The sequence below is a fragment of the Nerophis lumbriciformis genome, linkage group LG03 (genome assembly GCF_033978685.3).
Source record: "Nerophis lumbriciformis linkage group LG03, RoL_Nlum_v2.1, whole genome shotgun sequence".
Lineage (NCBI taxonomy): Eukaryota > Metazoa > Chordata > Actinopteri > Syngnathiformes > Syngnathidae > Nerophis > Nerophis lumbriciformis.
The window spans coordinates 38,926,663-38,948,754 of record NC_084550.2 but is presented as its reverse complement, the minus strand read 5'-3'; the positions used below and the strand labels follow the sequence as shown (position 1 = coordinate 38,948,754).

Genomic DNA, 22,092 nt, shown 5'->3' with positions numbered 1-22,092 from the left:
GCCGTGACTTATTTTGAGTTTTTTGCTGTTTTCCTGTGTGTCTTGCGCTCCTATTTTTGGTGGCTTTTCCTCTTTTGTTGGTATTTTCCTGTAGCAGTTTCATGTCTTTTACTTGAATGCTATTCCCCGCAGCTGCTTTGTTTTCGCAATCAAGACTATTCAAATTGTGCGAACGCTTTCCTTCTTTGTGGTGATATTGTTGATTGTCATGCCATGTACGGATGTACTTTGTGGACGCCGTCTGCTCCACGCGCTGTAAGTCTTTGCTGTCGTCCAGCATTCTGTTTTTGTTTACTTTGCAGCCAGTTCAGTTTTAGTTTCGTTTTGCTTCAATGCCTTTTCTTAGCGGCACTTAGTGATCATGACAAACCATTTTCCCGACATCTACAAAGCAATTAGCTACCTGCTGCCACCTACTGATATGGAAGAGTATTACACGGTTACTCTGCCGAGCTCTAGACAGCACAAACACTCAACAGCGGCACATTTGCAGATTATAATTACTGGTTTGCAAAAAATATTTTTAACCCAATTAGGTGAAATTACATAATCTCCCACGACACACCAGACTGTATCTCACGGCACACTAGCGTGCCGCGGCACAGTGGTTGAAAAACACAGCGATAAGTAATGAATAATTCGGCTGGTAATCACAGTGTTAAAACTAACGTTCAACATATAAAACTTCATCGTGCATTTTAATCCTTTTCTACCGCACCTATTCAAGAAGTCGCATTAATGGTAAGAACTATTTTATTCATTATTGGTTAGCTTCAGTATAACAATGTTATTAAAAAGAAGAAGATACTTATTGTACTCTTAAAATGTTACTTATTTAAAAATGCACACATTTAGTTGTATTCAGTGTTAAAAAATATTAAATGGCTCTCACGGAGATACATTTTTCAAATATTTGGCTTTCATGGCTCTCTCAGCCAAAAAGGTTCCCGACCCCTGGATTACATTAAAGAATAACTTCATTATCATTGTACGTATTCTGTAAGAGAAAAGATAAAAAACAAACAAAATACTTACTGAAAAATACAATTTGATAAACTCAATAAATAATAATAAATTCAAAAAAGCCTGACCTTGATAATATTTGTGATTAACACATGTTTTGTTTTTTTTAATCATTTTACAAGGTCTACCCTGCTGGTTAGATATAATTATTGAACATGATTTAAATCAAGATATAATTATTGAGCATGATTTAAATAAAGATATAATTATTGAACATGATTTAAATCAAGATACAATTATTGAGCATGATTTAAATCAAGATATAATTATTGCACATGATTTAAATCAAGAGTAACATTTTTTATTCGCTGTTAATATTTGAGAGGGCCCCTCTCCAGTGAAAAGTTGGGCCCTGAGGTGTAAAAAAAAAAAAAGGTAAAGAACCCCTCATTTAATGTTGTAGTAAACCCTCGTTGGGATTTGTTGCACACAAAAGAAATGTTCCAACAATGAAACGAGGGGACACACGCGCGCATGCGCACACGCACCAACACTCACTATATGGCGTGTATTTTTTTTGTGGCCCTCACTTTTTAGGATTCGGGGCGAGAGAGAGAAAGGATGGATGTTCACCCTGCAGTGTGCGTGGGTGCGTGTGACGAAGATGAGGGTGATGAAGGGCCAGATACACGCAGCCATGTGTGTAATGTGAAAAAGGAGGACGGGGTCGTCGAAGGGTGGGGTGGGGTGGGGGGGGTCCTAAAAAGTGGAAGAAGCCAATTGAACGCTATAAGGGGGTGGGGGGGGGGGAGTTTCCGTCTTTTTGCCTAAATTGGCCCTGAAGCGGATAAAGAGCTTTGATTGGTCGGATGTGCATCGACTGCGACGTGAATCCCCGTGGGATTTGCCCCCTGCACCATCACCCTCATCATCATCATCATCATCATCTTCGTCGTCACCCGTGATCGTGACTCTGTGAGAAAACCACTCGCTGATCACAATGGGACATTTTTAAACGCCTTCAACAGTGACGTTTATAAAGAATAAAAAAAAACAAAAAAAACAACAAAAAAACAACGAGTCCATTGATGACGATTATCGCGGTCACGTGGTGTGGCGCGACCTCCATCCTGCATCCCGCCTGCTCGCGGCTGATAAGAGCGTCCGTCCTTAACTCCTTCATGCAGGCGGCTTTTCACCTTCCCGCGGCTTTAAAAAAAATAAAATAGAAATACAAAAAAAAAAAAAGTGCCTTGCTATGTGGGGGGAAAAGACGATGAGAATGGTTTCATTATTGCATGTAAATAGGGTTGGCGCAGGTTAAGCGACTGGAAAATACATACAAATATTATTTTGTATTTCTGTGAATATATTTATGCATTTTTGTATTTTGGAAAGTGACATTAGTAGCGCATCGATTCTGTGCAATATAAAGCGTTTTTCTTAAAGTCGGCTAATTTATTTGAGTAATTATATATATATATATATATATATTTATATGTATATATAAAGCACCCACGGACAATGCCGAGCACCCACGACGTGGGATTGATTTTCAATCTTTAAAATATGTATTTTTAAATCAATCTTGTTGTAGTTAAATTTGTGGCGAGTTTGGTCCGTTTTACAAAATAAGAAAGCCACAAATCATATGTGATATTCACTTCTCTGAACGTATTTTTTTACACACACACAAATGTAGATCGGCGCCTATGTGTATATATATATATATATATATATATATATATATATATATATATATATATATATATATATATATATATATATATATATATATATATGTATATATGTATGTATATATGTATGTATATATGTGTGTGTATATATATATATATATATATATATATATATATATATATATATATATATATATATATATATATATATATATGTATGTATGATGAGGTGGCGACTTGTCCAGGGTGTACGCCGCCTTCCGCCCGAATGCAGCTGAGATAGGCTCCAACACCCCCCGCGCCCCCGAAAGGGACAAGCGGTAGAAAATGGATGGATGGATGGATGTATATATACATATATATATATATATATATATATATACACGCCTATATATATATATATATATATATATATATATATATATACATGTATATGTAAATATACATATACACACACATATGTATGTATATATATACACACACGTGTATATATATGTATATATGTATATATATATATATATATGTATTTGTTATAAATATATATACATGCATATATATATATATATATATATATATATATATATATATATATATATATATATATATATATATATATATATGTTATATTTAAAGCTTTACCGTTGTAGAGTCGGCAAGGCCGCTTTGCGCAGCCTGGCAACGTGTTGTGTCGAGAGAGAAAAAAGGTGTTTATTCTAACAAATTAGCCCTGCAAACGAAACAACTAAAGCAAAAAAATATATATTTATATTAATGCAACATATTTTTAAAATAAGAAAATAAGACAACGACATCGCATTTTCCTCGTTCAAAAAATGTTGCGGGTCGGCATTCGTTTTTCTTTTTCTTTTCTTTTTTTTTTAATTCAACGGACGCTGAATAAAAGAAAGAATAGTCCGCTGAAAAGACATACCGGTACGTAAAAAAAAAAGAAAAAAAAAAGACTCTAATACATCCAAAACGTGTGTTTTTGTCGGTGCGTAAAAGACGCGGCGTGTATCCCAGAGAGAGGCTTCATGCGCGTCTTTTTAAATAATATATATTCAGTCGAATACAAAACATATATGCTGTCTTTTGAAAAAAAAAAAGAAGAAAAAAAAATATCCAACGAGCTCGTCCCCAGCCTCCTTTTATACGCGTAAAGTTCGGCGCCATTTGAGGCCGCCGGAATGCCATTGGACGTGGGCGGAGGTAAAATAGATTATAGGTCCGGGATGGAGGTGGGAGGGGGGGATGTTGGGAGGGGGGGCCCACAAGCACCTCCCCTAGAAATGCACCAAATCTCTCCCGGTTTTTTTTTCTCCCGTGGTTGGGCTTGCTGGAGACGCGCACGTCTGCATTGGCTGACGTCCACCCCAACCCCAACCCCAACCCCACCCATCGGGCTCCGCGGTACCGCATTGGCATCAGTGAAGGCACCTGAGCACAATCTTCCATCTCGCGTGGAAAAGGATCTCATAAGGCCCCCTGAAGCGCATCCGGAGTGAGGAGATTTTTTATTTGTGTGTGTGTGTGTGTGTGTGTGTGTGTGTGAGTGTGTGTGCGTGCGTGTGTGTCCAGCATCAGAGCTCAGCGGGGGGGGAAAGAAGAGAAGAGAAGAGAAGAGAAGCGCGCGAAGATGCAGACGCGGAGCAGCGAAGTCTGAAGGTGAAATGAACCTGAGGAGACGCGCACTGAGAAAGAAGTGGAGATAGCAACAAAAAACCGCCAGTGTCTTTTTCCTTCAGAGCTTTTTTTATTATTATTTCTACAAAAAGCGCGCACCCAAAGTCGCCTCTTTTTCTTTTTTTTCTTCTTTTTTTTTTAGTAAGTTGCGCAAACATGGCGACCCTAATCAGGAGCAAGCTGTCCAACAAGCTGTCCAACGCGGCCACCACCGTCACCAACAAATCGCAGGCCAAAGTCAGCGGCATGTTCGCCAGGATGGGCTTCCAGGCCGCCACGGACGAGGAGGCGCTGGGCTTCGCCGCCTGCGACGACCTCGACTACGACCACCGGCAGGGCATGCAGATGGACGTGCTGGCCGCCGACGACAAGCCCGGGGAGGGCGAGGGCGACGGCGACGGGCTGGAGGGCGACAGCCACTACCAGAGGCAGGGCACCGGGCCGGCGCGCTCCGTCTCCAAGGACGGGGATCCGGCGAGCGAACTGGAGGAGGTCAGACCCAAAATCACCGCATGGGAAGCGGGGTGGAACGTCACCAACGCCATCCAGGTACGCACCTCGAATATGGACACGCACCTGATTTTTAATAAGGACGCGTCATTTGATCCCATAAAATATAAATTCTATTTTTTGTGTTCATATTACATCAAATATTTGCAATTGCGCTCGAAACCCCCCACCAAATAAATCCACAATGTGTTCCGTGCGTAATTACGCACGTTATTTGCGCACCTGGAGGAGAGAGGGTGGGGGAGGCCCGAACTTCCTATAGTCACAGTGCAGCTCCACTCTGCGACAAAAAAATATTGTCGTGACGTCACCACGTGTCTCCGCCAGCTCGTGGTGACGTCACAAGCTTGGGAGCGGGCGGGCTCAAAGCGAATGGAAAACCCACACACGACTTGGAAAGTGGGGGGGGGGGGGCGTGGACGAGGTCACGTTCGTAAGACAGCGTGAAGGATTACAGTAAAACAATGCAGCTGAGATATAGGCTCAAGCACACACCCCCAGCGCGACCCCGAAAGGGACAAGCGGTAGAAAATGGATGAACTTGGAAAGCAGTGGGGGGGGGGTGTCACGTTCGTAAGACAGCGACAAGGATCACAGTAAAACAATACAGCTAAGATAGGCTCCAGCAATCCCCTCCCCCCCAGCCCTCCGCGCGACCCCGAAAGGGACAAGCGGTAGGAAATCGATGGATGGATGGACTTGGAAAGCAGCGGGGGGCGGGGGGAGGTCACGTTCGGAAGACAGCTAGAAGGATCACAGTAAAACAATGCAGCTGAGATAGGCTCCAGCAACCCCCCCCCCCCCCCCCCCCCCCCCCCCCCCCCCCGCCCCACCAGCCCCCCGCGCGACCCCGAAAGGGACAAGCGGTAGAAAATGGATGGATGGATGGACTTGGAAAGCTGCGGGGGCGTGGGGGAAGGGGGCGTGGACGAGGTCATGTTCGTAAGACAGGGAGAATAATTACAGTAAAACAATGCAGCTGAGATAGGCTCCAGCAACAAACCCCCCCGCGCGACCCCGAAAGGGACAAGCGGTAGAAAAAATGGATGGGCAATCCTAGTATTAATGTGAAGTGAATTACATTTATATAGCGCTTTTACATAGTGAAACCCAATATCTGAGTTACATTTAAACCAGTGTAAAGTGCCTTGCCCAAGGACACAACGGCAGTGACTAGGACGGCGGAGGCGGGGATCGAACCTGGAGCACCTCAAGTTGCTGGCACGGCCGCTCTATACCAACCGAGACTATACCGCCCCACATGACATGACTGAATATGATCCAGCCTGACTTTCAGCTCGTTCACAAGCATTTGACTCCTTCAATGTCTTAGATTGTCTTTCTGGAATAAAAAGAAGAATAACAACACATGCAAACTTTACAATCTGGATCAGATCCAGATGAAGTATTGACAACATAACATATTAAAAGTCAATCTTTTGGGGGGCCTTAAAATGAAATGTATTTAACATTATCGTGTGTGTGTGTGTGTGTGTGTGTGTGTGTGTGTGTGTGTGTGTGTGTGTGTGTGTGTGTGTTCTTGTATTTCTACCCTTCTTGAGACATCAAGAAGGAAAAGTAGCTTCCATATGAGGAGGTGTGAACAAGTGATGACATCAATCATGGTCCCAATAACATTGCATCTAATAGAGAATGTCTCATTTGCACCCCTGCTGGTGACATCTATCAAAATGAGGGTGGTATCCAAAAAGGAGGGATTTTTCAAATTGACTGTGTGTCGCTTTTAAAAGTGCTCCCCCTCTGGTCAACATGTGAAATAACAAGTGCGTGTAAGAATTTGAAGTGCTCCCCCTCTGGGCAACATATGTAATAACAAATGTGTGTAAGAAATTAAAATGCGCCCCCTTTGGCCAAAATTAATTTAAATAAGTAAATAAGTAAATATATATATATATATATAGAGAGAGAGAGAGAGAGAGAGAGAGAGAGAGAGAGAGAGAGAGAGAGACATACTGTAATAAAAAAAAACATTACAAACAGAAAATTTCATTAAATAAAAAATTAACTAAAAGCAGTCTTTTTCTCACAATGTGTCAACTTTCTTCTTATAAAAATTGGGAGCAATATATTTTCATTCTTTCTGTTTCTGTAAAATTGCAATATTTTCCTGTAAAATTATTACTTTTATTATACAAAATGATTACTTTTTAATGCAAAATGGTGACATTTGTCATATAAGATTTTGACTCGTATCACATTATTGCCGTTTTTTTGTTCTTCTTGTAAAATAGTGACATTTCTTTGAGTAAAATTATGACTTTTGTTATAAATTCACCAAGTAAAATTCCAATTATTATTATAATATGGCTAAAATGTAAAGGTTTTCTTGTAAAATTGTGACTTTTGTCGAGAAAAATCACAACTCTTTTCATAAAATTGCCAGAATTGTAAGCTTCTCTTGTAAAATTGTGACTGTTACTGAGTAAAATTCCAACTTTTATCATAATATTGCACAAATGTTTCGTTTTGCTTGTAAACTTTTGACTTGCGTTGAGTAAAATTACAACTTTTATTATAATACTGCTGTGATGAGGTGGCAATTTGTCCAGGGTGTACCCCGCCTTCCGCCTAAATGCAGCTGAGATAGGCTCCAGCACCCCCCGCGACCCCAAAAAGGGACAAGCGGTAGAAAATGGATGGATGGATTATAATACTGACAAAATTCTAAGTTTTTCTTGTAAAATTCCAACAAATGTTTCACAACAAGCTTTTTTATGTTTGCATAGTATGTATATGTGATTAATGTTGTAAATACACATCTTTATATATGTGTGTGTGTGTGTGTGTGTGTGTAAGTGTATGTGTGTGTGCGTGTGCGTGTGTGTGTGTGAACATAAAGACTGCCAAAAATAAAATAGGAAAAGTTGCTTTTGCATAATAGAGTCCTTTTAAGGGGCTGATTAAAACATATTCAATTGTTGAATTTGGTGTGTGCAGGCGTTTTTTTTATGCAGTTTTTTTTTTTTCATTTCAAAATTATTTTATTATATTATATATCCTATCTGAAAAAATGTATGGCAATATGCATTTTCTTGCCTTGGGATCATTCCAGACGCATGAATGCGTTGTGGTGTTGTGATGGTTCATCTCTTCCCTGCAAAACGTATATATATATATATATATATATATATATATATATATATATATATATATATATATATATATATATATATATATATATATATGTGTGTGTGTGTGTGTGTGTGTGTGTGTGTGTGTGTGTGTGTGTATATATATGTATATAAGTTATATACACATTTATACACATATATATATATACAGTATATATATATATATATATGTATATGTGTATATATATATATATATATATATATATATATATATATATATATATATATATATATATATGTATATATGTGTGTGAGTGCTCGCGCACAGGGTGCGTGTGATACGTCAGTGCGTTAGATATGTGGCAGAAGTGCTTGTAGTTAGTGCATGCTGCATGCTGCCCCTGCTTGCTACTCTCTGCTTACAGCTATCGCCACCAGCTAGCCCCTGGGTGGGTGAAAAGAGGAGCCGAGTGCGTAAGCCTCCTCCTGCTGGTACACAGCCTCTCCACCACCAAGACCCCTACAGTGCCTCCTCGCGGCCACACACGGTAACTGGGACCTTGCGGTCTCAGGCTAAACTGTAGGGGATCTCGGAGCAGCAGTGGGCCCCAGAGGCGAGGTGTGCAGGCCCACCGGTGTGTGGACACGCCCTGGCATCCGCCAACCACTGCCCCATCTATGGGTCAAATAGTCGTCATTCCCCCTGCCCCCCCCCCCACCCGCTGCCTTGTGGTACCTTTGGGAGAAGGAAAGGCTATGGGAGTAAACCCAGACAGAAGATCAGGAGTGGAGCCCCTGAGGCGGCTGGGTGTCATTGCTGACCCCCTGCCGGCAGCTCCTGCAGCCAAGCCGATGCCAGATGTATTGCCTTGCTTTCCTCTGGGCCACATCGTCACGGCCGAGAGGGGGATCTTGATGTCCGGGCAACCCAAGATCTCCATACTTTCTGCCCAGGCTTGCGCCACGGAGAGGTCACTCCAGCCTCCCCCCTAAAGGGAGGAAACAACACGGAAGCTGGCAGTCTTAAGTTCCACCCGATTGGCGCCAGCTTCGACGGTGGGAGGAATCATTGAGAATGAACTCCCCCAGGCGCAACCCATCGTCACTACTGACGGACGGATGCCTATATTATTATTATATATATATATATATATATATATATATATATACGTGTGTGTGTGTGTGTGTGCGTGTGTGTGTGCGTGTGTATAAAAGTTATATACATATTTATACAAACATATATATATATATATATATATATATATATATATATATATATATAGTCTAGGTTTCTGTGGTTTATCCGTTATACAGAGCTCAATACCAGGGTAGAGCGGAATATATGTTAGGTCAGGAAAAAACACAAGAGGCTATATCATCCCTACAAGCCTCACGAGCAGGGAAACAGGCTTGTAGGCTTGTAGGGATGATATAGCCTCTTGTGTGTTTTCCTGACCTAACATATATATATATATATATATATATATATATATATATATATATATATGGGGGTATAATTACATAAACATTCAATTGAGGGAGTGCGTCAAAAAATTCTGCCCCCCTAAAAAACCTAAAGAGTGAGCAAGTTCCAAACAGCCGATTTAAGGCAGTGCTTCTTAAATAGTTGGGCGGGCCCCGCTGGGCATACAGCGTTTGTTGTCAGGGGAAAGAGGGCATGAGAGGCAATGGTGTGATAGCATTTTTAGTGTTAGTAAAGAAAACTATCTTGACACATACAGACTAAAACAAATAAACATTAATTTCAAGGAGAGGCGTGAAAACAATTCTGTTCCTTGGGGGGCCTTGACAGAAAATAATTGAGAAGCACTGCACTAAACCATGAAGTTAAGTAGAGGACAGCAAAATATAGGCCTGCGGTCCACAAGTTTGAGACCCCTGCTGGAGTTGAACGGTGGATGCAATGTGACAGGAATGTAAATGTCGTCATATTAAAATCATCCTGTGAGGACAAACGGAATAGATGTTAAAATGTTATGTTTTTCCAGTTGCCACAATGTGGATCAAATCTATGCTACCCTTTTAGCTGATTTGTATTGTGAGCAGCAAAACATATCCAATGTGCCTTTTTTCATAATAACTTCATATATATATATATATATATATATATATATATATATATATATATATATATATATATATATATATATACAGTAGCGATCAAAAGTTTACACACACTTGTAAAAAACATAATGCCATGGCTGTCTTGAGTTTCCAATCATTTCTACAACTCTTATGTGTTTGTGATAGAGTGATTGGAGCACATACTTGTTGGTCACAAAAAACATTCATGAAATGTGGTTATTTTATGAATATATTATGGGTCTACTGAAAATGTGAGCAAATCTGCTGGGTCAAAAGTATACATACAGCAATGTTAATATTTGCTTACATGTCCCTTGGCAAGTTTCACTGCAATAAGGCACTTTTGGTAGCCATCCACAAGCTTCTGCTTGAATTTTTGACCACTCCTTTTGACAAAATTGGTGCAGTTCAGCTAAATGTGTTGGTTTTCTGACATGGATTTGTTTCTTCAGCATTGTCGACACGTTTAAGTCTGGACTTTGGGAAGGCCATTCTAAAACCGTAATTCTAGCCTGATTTAGCCATTCCTTTACCACTTTTGACGTGTGTTTGGGGTCATTGTCCCGTTGGAACACCCAACTGCGCCCAAGACCCAACCTCCGGGCTGATGATTGTAGGTTGTCCTGAAGAATTTGGAGGTAATCCTCCCATTTACTCTCTGATTACTGCTTTGCACACTCTTGGCATTCTCTCGATGAGTGTGCGAAGAAGTAATCAGAACAAGGGGCTGCTATTTTGAAGAAAATAGAACATAAAACTTATTTCACCTTTACATACATAACTCCACATGTGTTCATTCATAGTTGTGATGATATATACTATATATATATATATATATATATATATATATATATATATATATATATATATATATATATATATATATATATATATATATATATATATATATATTAGGGCTGCAACAACTAATCGATTAAAATTGATTATAAAAATAGTTGGCGATTAATTTAGTCATCGATTCGTTGGATCTATGCTATGCGCATGCGCAGAGGCTACTTTTTTTTTTTTTTAAATAAACCTTTATTTATAAACTGCAACATGTACAAACAGCTGAGAAACAATAATAAAAATAAGTATAGTGCCAGTATGCTGTTTATTTTTCCAATAAAATACTGGAAAGGATAGAAATGTAGTTTGTCTCTTTTATCCGATTATTAATCGATTAATCGAAGTAATAATCGACAGATTAATCGATTATCAAATTAATCGTTAGTTGCAGCCCTAATATATATATATATATATATATATATATATATATATATATATATATATATATATATATATATATATATATATATATATATATATATATATATACAGTACAGGCCACACCTTCTCATTCAATGCATTTTCTTTATTTTCATGACTATTTACATTGTAGATTGTCACATCAAAACTATGAATGAACACATGCTAATATATATATATATATATATATATATATATATATATATATATATATATATATATATATATATATATATATATATATATATTAGCATTGTCATGAGTCCCGATACCAATATATTGGTAAATGTATTTCGATACTTTTCGAAATAAAGTGAACCAAAAAATGTGTTTTATAATTTTCACATATAGCCTACATATGATACATTAAACATATGTTTGTTATTGCAACCAAAGAACAATTTAGTCATTAAATAACATAACATAGACAACAAACTATACAACTTCTCCTTTAGTAAGCAGACACTAACATATTGTATTATTTTGTCAACATTATGAGAGACAAACTGTAAAAATTAATTATTAATCGACTTGTTCATTTACTGTTATAATCTGCTTACTTTCTGTTTTAACATATTCTATCTACATTTCTGTTAAAATGTAATAATATCTTAATTTTTTGTTGTTTGGATACTTTATATAGGTTTTGGGTGATACTACAAATGTTGATTTCAATCCAATACCAAGTAGTTACACGGTCATACATTGTTCATAATTAGGGATGTCCGATAATGGCTTTTTGCCAATATCCGATATTCCGATATTGTCCAACTCTTTAATTACCGATACCGATGTCAACCGATACCGATATCAACCGATATATGCAGTCGTGGAATTAACACATTATTATGCCTAATTTGGACAACCAGGTATGGTGAAGATAAGGTACTTTAAAAAAAAAAAAATAGAATAAGATCCATCCATCCATTTTCTACCGCTTATTCCCTTTGGGGTCGCGGGGGGCGCTGGAGCCTATCTCAGCTACAATCGGGCGGAAGGCGGGGTACACCCTGGACAAGTCGCCACCTCATCGCAGGGCCATAGAATAAGATAAATAAATTAAAAACATTTTCTTGAATAAAAAAAAAAGTAAAACAATATAAAAACAGTCACATAGAAACTAGTAATTAATGAAAATGAGTAAAATAAACTGTTAAAGGTTAGTACTATTAGTGGACCAGCAGCACGCACAATCATGTGTGCTTACGGGCTGTATCCCTTGCAGACTGTATTGATATATATTGATATATAATGTAGGAACCACAATATTAAAAACAGAAAGAAACAACCCTTTTGTGTGAATGAGTGTAAATGGCAGAGGTGGGACCAAGTCATTGTTTTGCAAGTCACAAGTAAGTCTCAAGTCTTTGCCCTCAAGTCCGAGTCAAGTCCCGAGTCAAGACAGGCAAGCCCCGAGTCAAGTCCAAAGTCAAGACTGGAAAGTCTCAAGTCAAGTCCTAAGTCCTGCATTTTGAGTTTCGAGTCCTTTCAAGTCCTTTTAACCACAGACTAATATATTAACACAGATTGTGCATGCTTTTCAAACGCTGTATTTATTTATTAAAACAAGTGCATTTTAAATTGCAGGAAAGAAAATTGTGCTGACATTGCACTTTATAATAGCACTATTAACCAGTCATTTTAAACATTAACTCATTCCTTTACAGAACAAACACATTGAAAAATAAAGTGCAAATGTACTTATTTGTACAAAAGTGTTAACATTGAAAAAACATGACATATACGTGAACATAACAAAAAAGTTGTACTTATTATATGTCAGGGCCCTATGCTGCATTGCATTTGCAAAAGACCAAATTAGCCAAGAGTCTGTCAGTCATTTGTGCACGATGGGGGCGTAGTATGATGCCACCATGGCTGAAAACTCGCTCCACTGGAGCACTGGAGGCAGGCACTGCCAAGACTCTCATGGCCACTCGGAACAGTGAAGGAAGAGTCTTCATGTTCAATGCCCAGAACAAAAGGGGGAGAGAGTTTTTTGGGGTTGGTGCACTACTTGTAAGTGTATCTTGTGTTTTTTATGTTGATTTAATTAAAAAAAGAAAAAAAAAAAAAAATTATTTCTTGTGCGGCCCGATACCAATCGATCCACAGACCAGTACCGGGCCGCGGCCCGGTGGTTGGGGACCACTGAGGTAAACAACCAACAGTATGTCAGAAAGCTAGCTAAAACGGTACACATATTCATAATATAGTATACATTTTAACTGACCTTTATTTTACTATTTTTGTCTTTTTTTAGGTGGCTAAAATACGCGGTGCTGCTGACCGCCGTCTAACGTTACGTGTGATATATTGACTAACGTAACCCTGCTTAAAAAAATCACTGAACAAAAAGTATGAATAAGGTAGTGAACTGCAACAGATTCCCGTGTTTGCAATAACATTATAACGTTAGCAGTGAGTTTACAGCCTCACTGATTTAACTACACAGCAAATAAAAGTCATGTTACTTAGCCAAAAACGTTATCTTACATTCAAAACTTACCGTTCTTTGTGCAACTTCAAATGCCGGACGAAGTTGGAAGTTGTTGCCTCTCCATCAGTAATTTTCGAACCGCATGTGTTGCATACTGCAAACCGTTTTGTGTTGACCACCTCGTAATTTTTATACCCAAACAAAATTATTTTAGGTATCATATTTTGTTCACTGGCATGTGGTTTGGACATGTCTTCTTCGTTGGTTGTCCTGCAATTTGATTGGATGAATGCTGTGTGATGAAAACAAAGTAGATCTAATTTGATTGGCTGTTGTACTGAGCGCACACCAGCTGACACACGCAACGCTGATAGACAAGTACACAATGAAAAATACGGAGCGCTCCCGAATAACTTTTTCATCTTTGGGTTTTGGGGAAAGTAGCAAGTCATGTCAAGTCATGTCAATTCAAAAGGCTCAAGTCCAAGTGAAGTCACAAGTCATTGATGTTAAAGTCTAAGTCGAGTTGCAAGTCTTTTTACATTTTGTCAAGTCGAGTCTAAAGTCATCAAATTCATGACTCGAGTCTGACTCGAGTCCAAGTCATGTGACTCGAGTCCACACCTCTGGTAAATGGGGGAGGGAGGTTTTTTGGGTTGGTTCGCTAATTGTAAGTGTATCTTGTGTTTTTTATGTTGATTTAATAAAATAAAATAAAGTAATTAAAAAAATTTAAAAAAACGATACCGATAATTTAAAAAAATGATAGCGATAATTTCCGATATTATATTTTGACGCATTTATCAAGTTCGTTTGTGTCCAGGGACATATTTCCTGAGTTTATAAATATTAAAAAATGACAAGATTTGATGAGGAAAAATTTAGATGTAATCATTGTAGTATTGACTACATACAGGTATTTTACTTGGTATCATTACAGTTGATGTTAGGTGTAGATCCACCCATGGCATATGTTTACATTCAGGAGCACTAGCTTGCTGTTAGAAGTTAGCTATTGTATCCTCCTACGGTGTTTAGTGAAGCATGTATAGCTGTTCCTCGTCCTCCAGTGATAATGATACTTGTAAGAAACTGACTTTATTTGTCACCATGGAGGCCAGGATTAGTGATTTAGAAGTAGCTAAAACACTGTGGGTTGTAAAGCAGCCCATCAGTGTTATATTTTGTGTCCAGCGACATATTCCTGAGTTAGTTTTTATGACAAAATGCGTCCATTCTCCGTTTTCTGTCTGCTTGTAAGTACTGTGTGTGTGTGTGTGTGTGTGTGTGTGTGTGTGTGTGTGTGTGTGTGTGTGTGTGTGTGTGTGTGTGTGTGTGCTGCCGAAACTGCTCCTCTGCTCGTAAAACCAGCAATGTCACGACGTGACGACAGCGCGCCGTCATGTCTGTTAAAAAAAAAAAAGACAGGTATTTTTTAGAGGCAGTATAGTACTGTTTTAAAATAATTACATATCATATAATAATAATAATAATAATTAATGTCATATAATTATATACCTTTTTTTTCCCGCGAAATTCCTTTTTCGGCCACCTCCATGCAACCAGAAGGAGCGTTTCTAATCTTTAACCTGGCTTCATTGGGGCGGTATAATATCGGTTGGTAGAGTGGCCGTGCCAGCAACTTGAAGGTTCCAGGTTCGATCCCCGCTTCCGCCATCCTAGTCCCTGCCGTTGTGTCCTTGGGCAAGACACTTTACCCACCTGCTCCCAGTGCCACCCACACTGGTTTAAATGTAACTTAGATATTGGGTTTCACTATGTCAAGCGCTTTGAGTCACTAAAGAGAAAAAGCGCTATATAAATATAATTCACTTCACTTCACACTTCATGATATATATTATACCAAATATTCCATTGCAAACGTGGATTTGACTCTAGAATGGCGTTGAATCCAGAACCGATGCTAAGTTACCAATGATAGTCACACTAGGTGTGGTGAAATTTGTCCTTTGCATTTGACCCATCCCCTTGTTCACCCCCTGGGAGGTGAGGGGAGCAGTGAGCAGCAGCGGTGTCCCCGCTCGGGAATCATTTTTGGTGATTTAACCCCCAATTTCAACCCTTGATGCTGAGTGCCAAGCAGGGTCCCATTTTTATAGTCTTTGGTATGACTCGCCCCGGGGTTTCAACTCACGACCTACCGATCTCAGGGCGGACACTCTAACCACAAGGGATCAAATGGTCACCTGCTCAGTGGCCTTGTGGTTAGAGTGTCCGCCCTGAGATCGGTAGGTCGCGAGTTCAAACCCCGGCCGAGTCATACCAAAGACTATAAAAATGGGACCCTGCTTGGCACTCAGCATCAAGGGTTGGAATTGGGGGTTAAATCACCAAAAATGATTCCCGAGCGCGGCCACCGCTGCTGCTCACTGCTCCCCTCACCTCCCAGGGGGTGAACAAGGGGATGGGTCAAATGCAGAGGACAAATTTCACCACACCTAGTGTGTGTGTGTCAATCATTGGTACTTTAACTTTAACTTAACCCAAAGATTCACACCCCTATGGGAGATGTTGATATGAGGTCATGGAATTGATGAGATATTATTGTGCTCCTTATAGGGGATGTTCGTCCTGGGGCTGCCCTACGCCATTCTCCACGGGGGCTACCTCGGACTCTTTCTCATCATTTTTGCCGCCGTGGTGTGCTGCTACACGGGGAAAATCCTCATCTCTTGTCTGTACGAGGAGGACGAGGACGGGCGGCTGGTGCGAGTGCGGGACTCCTACGTGGACATTGCCAACGCCTGTTGCGCGCCCCGGTTCCCCACGCTGGGGGGCCACATTGTGAATGTAGCCCAGATCATCGAGCTGGTGATGACGTGCATCCTGTACGTGGTCGTCAGCGGCAACCTGATGTACAACAGCTTCCCCAACATGCCCATCTCGCAGAAGTCCTGGGCCATCATCGCCACCGCCGCCCTGCTGCCCTGCGCTTTCCTCAAGAACCTCAAGGCCGTGTCCAAGTTCAGCCTCCTCTGCACCTTGGCCCACTTCGTCATCAACGTGCTGGTCATCGCCTACTGCCTGTCCAGGGCGCGGGTGTGGGCCTGGGACAAGGTCAAGTTCTACATCGACGTTAAGAAGTTCCCCATCTCCATCGGCATCATCGTGTTCAGCTACACGTCGCAGATCTTCCTTCCGTCGCTGGAGGGCAACATGCAGAAGCCCAGTGAGTTCCACTGCATGATGAACTGGACGCACATCGCGGCCTGCATCCTCAAGGGCCTCTTCGCTCTGGTGGCCTACCTGACCTGGGCCGACGCCACCAAGGAGGTCATTACGGACAACCTGCCGCCGGGCATCCGCGCCGTAGTCAACCTCTTCCTGGTGTCCAAAGCCTTGCTCTCCTACCCGCTGCCCTTTTTTGCCGCCGTGGAGGTCCTGGAGAAGAGCTTCTTCCAAGAAGGGGGTCGCACCTTCTTCCCGGACTGCTACGGCAGCGACGGCCGCTTGAAATCCTGGGGACTGACGCTGCGCTGCAGCCTGGTGGTCTTCACGCTGCTCATGGCCGTGTACGTGCCACACTTCGCCCTGCTCATGGGTCTGACGGGCAGCCTGACGGGGGCGGGCCTGTGCTTCCTGCTGCCCAGCCTCTTTCACCTCAAGCTGCTGTGGAGGAAGCTCCAGTGGCACCAGGTCTTCTTCGACGTGGCCATCTTCGTCATCGGCGGTATATGCAGCATTTCCGGCTTCATCCACTCCACGGAGGGGCTCATCGAGGCTTTCAGAGACAACATAGAGGAATAGGAACGGGTCCTCCCGATCCCAACATCGGCTGGCCCTCTTCAGTTCATGCGTCAAAAGTGTGTGCGTGCTTGCAACCATACCGCTTTAGGGAATTCGCACGCACCCGCAAAGTCACGATGAGGCGCAACCGCGCACGCTTAACGTAGGGTCTTCTTTCACTTGTCGGTGGGTGTGTACGTTGGAATAGCGAGGCCTTGCATTAACATGTCAAAGTTATTCACCAAGCCAAACGGACATTTTGCGCAAAGGTATTGCTTTACCTTGATCTGGTCGAACACGCACTATATTGCCAAAAGCGTTTGGCCACCCATCCAAATGATCACAATCAGGTGTCCTAACCACAGGTGTATAAAATCAAGCACTTGGGCTGAAAAACAACCCCACACCATAATTCTTCCTCCACCAAATTTCACACTCGGCACAATTCAGTCCGAAATGTAACGTTCTCCTGGCAACCGCCAAACCCAGACTGGTCCATCAGATTGCCAGACGGAAAAGCGTGATCCATCACTCCAGAGAACACGTCTCCAGTGCTCTAGAGCATTGGTTCTTAACCTTGTTGGAGGTACCGAACCCCACCAGTTTCATATGCGCATTCACCGAACTCGAACCATAATCATAAAATGATGTTGTTATATTAAAGAAATACTAATAAAGGTAGGGCAGCACGGTGGAAGAGGGGTTAGTGCATCTGCCTCACAATACGAAGGTCCTAAGTAGTCTTGGGTTCAATCCCGGGCTCGGGATCTTTCTGTGTGGAGTTTGCATGTTCTCCCCGTGACTGCGTGGGTTCCCTCTGGGTACTCCGGCTTCCTCCCACCTCCAAAGACATGCACCTGGGGATAGGCTGATTGGCAACACTAAATTGGCACTAGTGTGTGAATGTGAGTGTGAATGTTGTCTGTCTATCTGTGTTGGCCCTGCGATGAGGTGGCGACTTGTCCAAGGTGTACGCCGCCTTCCACCCGATTGTAGCTGAGATTGGCTCCAGCGCCCCCCGCGACCCCAAAGGGAATAAGCGGTAGAAAATGGATGGATGGACTAATAAAGGTATATTTTACAAACGGAAAGTTACAGGAATGTACACATGATCCCATGTTTACATCTCATTGTGCAACATGTGAATGTTTTAGTGGGAACTACCGTATTTTTCAGAGTATAAGTCGCACCGGAGTATAAGTCGCACCTGCCAAAAATGAATAATAAAGAAGGAAAAAAACATATAAAAGTCGCACTGGAGCCCGGCCGAACTATGAAAAAAACTGTGACTTATAGTCAGAAAAATACGGTAAATGCGATTTCTGAAAGGGGTAGACATTATTTCCAAAGCAGGACCCCCCCACCCAGACATATAATACTAGTACACAGCTCATGAAAAACAATATGTTATAGTCATTGTAAGTGGGTCAAAACACTTATATTAGAAAATAATCTCATGGAAATGACAATATATAATAATAAAACATTGAACTTGTTATTTAGTCAGGTTTGGGACAGGTGTGCTGCAGGTGTGACCACAGTGCACGTGCACGTCTGACGTCGCTCACATGTGCTCCACCGAATGCTCAAGGAGTTTCTGCGTTTGCTCACACATATGGAAAATTAGAGGGAACGTTGTTTGGGGGTATCCATAATACGCCAACAGGGAGAAGTTTTTGTTTACACGATGAGTCGGGTGTGTCTTGACCTCCGCGGCGGAGGCTCTGTCGAACCCCTGAGGCCGACTCACCGAAACCCTAGGGTTCGATCGAACCCAGGTTAAGAACCACTGCTCTAGAGTCCAGTGGCGCATCCGACGCTTTGCATTGGACTTGGTGATGTATGGCTTAGATGCAGCTGCTCGGCCATGGAAACCCATTCCGTGGAGCTCTCTGGGTACTGCACGTGGGCTAATTGGAAGGTCACATGAAGTTCGGTGCTCTGTAGCAACTGACTGTGCAGAAAGTCGACGACCTCTTTGCACTATGCGCTTCAGCATCCGCTGACCCCTTTCTGTCAGTTTACGTGGCCTACCACTAGGTGGCTTAGTTGCTGTTGTTCCCAAACAGCCAACAGTTGACTTTGGAATATTTAGGAGCGAGGAAATTTCACGACTGGATTTGTTGCGCAGGTGGCATCCTATGATAGTTCCACGCTGGAAATCACTGAGAGCGGCCCATTCTTTCACAAATGTTTGTAGTGCTTGATTTTATATATTAGGACACCTGATTCTGATCATTTGGATGGGTGGCCAAATACTTTTGGCAATATAGTTTAGTTATTTTGAAAGAATAGACTTAATTTCTTGAAGAAAACATGCAATGATTCACAAAAGGTCAGCTGAAATTAGATGAATAAATACATCAAAACAGCAGTAGAAACACGTGTTGATGTATTTGAATGAAAAAATAACAATAATTAATTCAAACATATGAAAGATATTTTCCTTGGAGATTGGACCTTAGCATCTATTCAAACTATGCATTGAATGTATGATATTTCTCCAGCTCACAAAAAAGTTAGTTGGCGAATCATTACAAATAGTTCATCAAATTTGATTAAGCGTATTCTTCGTGGTAGGTTGAAATCATTTTTAACTTGGTTTTTTTAGCTTTGATTGGCAAATGGAATTCAACTCCAAAGGCAACATTTGACATGACATCCAAAACATGTGGGCCGTCTCACCATGAATTCGATATTGGAAACTGTCTTGAAACTTGATGTGTGAAAATCTATCTAAAAAAAAAGAAAAGACTAAATCCAAAAAATAAAAAGGGAGAGGGGGATTATTGTGCATATGGGCAGTTTTCATTCTGATGTGCAATCAAAATGGGTCCTGTGGAAATGTTACTTGAAAAAAAACAAAAAAAACAATACGTGTAGTGTGTTTATTGTGGTTTCAAAACAGATGGAATGTATATCTCAAAGTCGTCATAACGTGGAAAACTAATATTAAATAATAAAGATGAAGTAAAATTATATTGTAAAAATCAAATGTGTGTGGTCTTATGTAACACTAAAATGTTCAAAACATGTATTTTCCCTCCAACTCCTCGGTAATAAAGGACAGAAAATGATGCAAAAACAAGCTTCTTTTCTTGTTGTCCCTTTTAACGCACGTGCCGGACTAACAATAGCCAGATATAGAAAATGTGCAATGTTCTTCACGCTTTGTGCTCATATTAGAAGCAGAGTTTGTGCTCCAAGCATGCAGAAAAAGACCTTCTGCTCCAACCTGTTCATCCACACTGTTGTTTCAAACGCAACATCTGGACCAGTGTTTTTCAACCTTTTCTGAGCCAAGGCACATTTTTTTCATAGAAAAAATCCGGAGGCACACCACCAGCAGAAAACATAAAAAAATTAAACTCAGCAGCCGTTATTGACAGTAAAAAGTCATTCTCGCAATTGTTGGATAGGACTTTAAACCATAACCAAGCATGCATCAATATAGCTCTTGTCTCAAAGTAGGTGTACTGTCACTGCCTGTCACATCACGCCCTAACTTATTTAGAGTTTTTTGCTGTTCTCCTGTGTGTAGTGTTTTAGTTCTTGTCTTGCGCTCCTATTTTGTTGTTAATTGTCATGGCATGTATGGATGTACTTTGTGGACGCCGTCTGCTCCACACGCTGTAAGTTAAGTTCAAGTTAAAGTTAAAGTACCAATGATTGTCACACACACACACTACGTGTGGTAAAATTTGTCTTCTGCTTTTGACCAATCTCCTTGTTCACTCCATGGGAGTTGAGGGGAGCAGTGAGCAGCAGCAGTGGCCGTGCCCAGGAATCATTTTTTTGGTGAGTTAACCCCCAATTCCAACCCTTGATGCTGAGTGGTAATGGGTCCCATTTTTATAGTCTTTTGTATGACTCGGCCGGGGTTTGAACTCACAACCTACAGATCTCAGGGCGGACACTCTAACCACCAGGCCACTGAGTAAGTCTTTGCTGTCGTCCAGCATTCTGTTTTTGTTTACTTTGCAGCCAGTTTAGTTTTAGTTTCGTTCTGCATAGCCATCCCTAAGCTTCAATGCCTTTTCTTAGCGTCACTCGTCTTTTGTTTATTTTTAGTTTAAGCATTAGATACCTTTTTACTTCATACTTGCCAACCCTCCCAGATTTTCCGGGAGACTCCCGAAATTCAGCGCCTCTCCCGAAAACTTCCCGGGACAAATTTTCTCCCGAAAATCTCCCGAAATTCAGGCGGACCTGAGTGACGTGTCAACAGCCTGTTTTCACGTCCGCATTCCCACAATATAAACAGCGTTCCTGCCCAATCATGAGGGCGAGTTATTGGTTTCTTATGTGGGTTTATTGTTAGGCAGTTTCATCAACGTCCTCCCAGCGCGGCAACAACACACAACAACAGCAGTCACGTTTTCATCTACCGTAAAGCAGTTCGTCTGCCGTAAACAGCAATGTTGTGACACTCTTAAACAGGACAATACTGCCATCTACTGTACATGCATATGTGACAATAACATCTAGGGCTTTTAGAGAGTGCAGTGCACAACTGCACACACAACAAGGAGACGAAGCAGAATGCATCATCAGAGAGGGTGTTCAGCATGGTTAGAAAAATAGT

At 41.1% G+C, this 22,092-nt stretch overlaps 1 protein-coding gene across 2 annotated transcripts; it reads left to right on the top strand.

Annotated features, from left to right (window-relative positions):
- The first annotated feature begins 4,036 nt into the window (after positions 1 to 4,036).
- slc32a1 (solute carrier family 32 member 1) lies at positions 4,037 to 21,860 on the top strand. Of its 2 annotated transcripts, XM_061937707.2 has the most exons (3): positions 4,037 to 4,325; positions 4,486 to 4,892; positions 16,341 to 21,860. In XM_061937707.2, exons 2-3 carry the CDS (start codon positions 4,500 to 4,502, stop codon positions 17,526 to 17,528), a joined length of 1,581 nt encoding a protein of 526 aa, XP_061793691.1. In that variant the 5' UTR covers positions 4,037 to 4,325; positions 4,486 to 4,499; the 3' UTR covers positions 17,529 to 21,860. The 2 variants fall into 2 exon arrangements, with proteins under 2 accessions (XP_061793691.1, XP_061793690.1); XM_061937706.2 differs by having other exon boundaries at positions 4,037 to 4,892.
- The last annotated feature ends 232 nt before the right edge of the window (positions 21,861 to 22,092 follow it).

What these genes read in the sequence shown, in the direction of transcription:
- slc32a1 (XM_061937707.2), top strand. Translation starts at nt 4,500, where the DNA reads ATGGCGACCCTAATCAGGAGCAAGCTGTCCAACAAGCTGTCCAACGCG. An exon ending in ACGTCACCAACGCCATCCAG is followed by an intron (nt 4,893 to 16,340) that starts GTACGCACCTCG and finishes TGCTCCTTATAG; the next exon opens with GGGATGTTCGTCCTGGGGCT.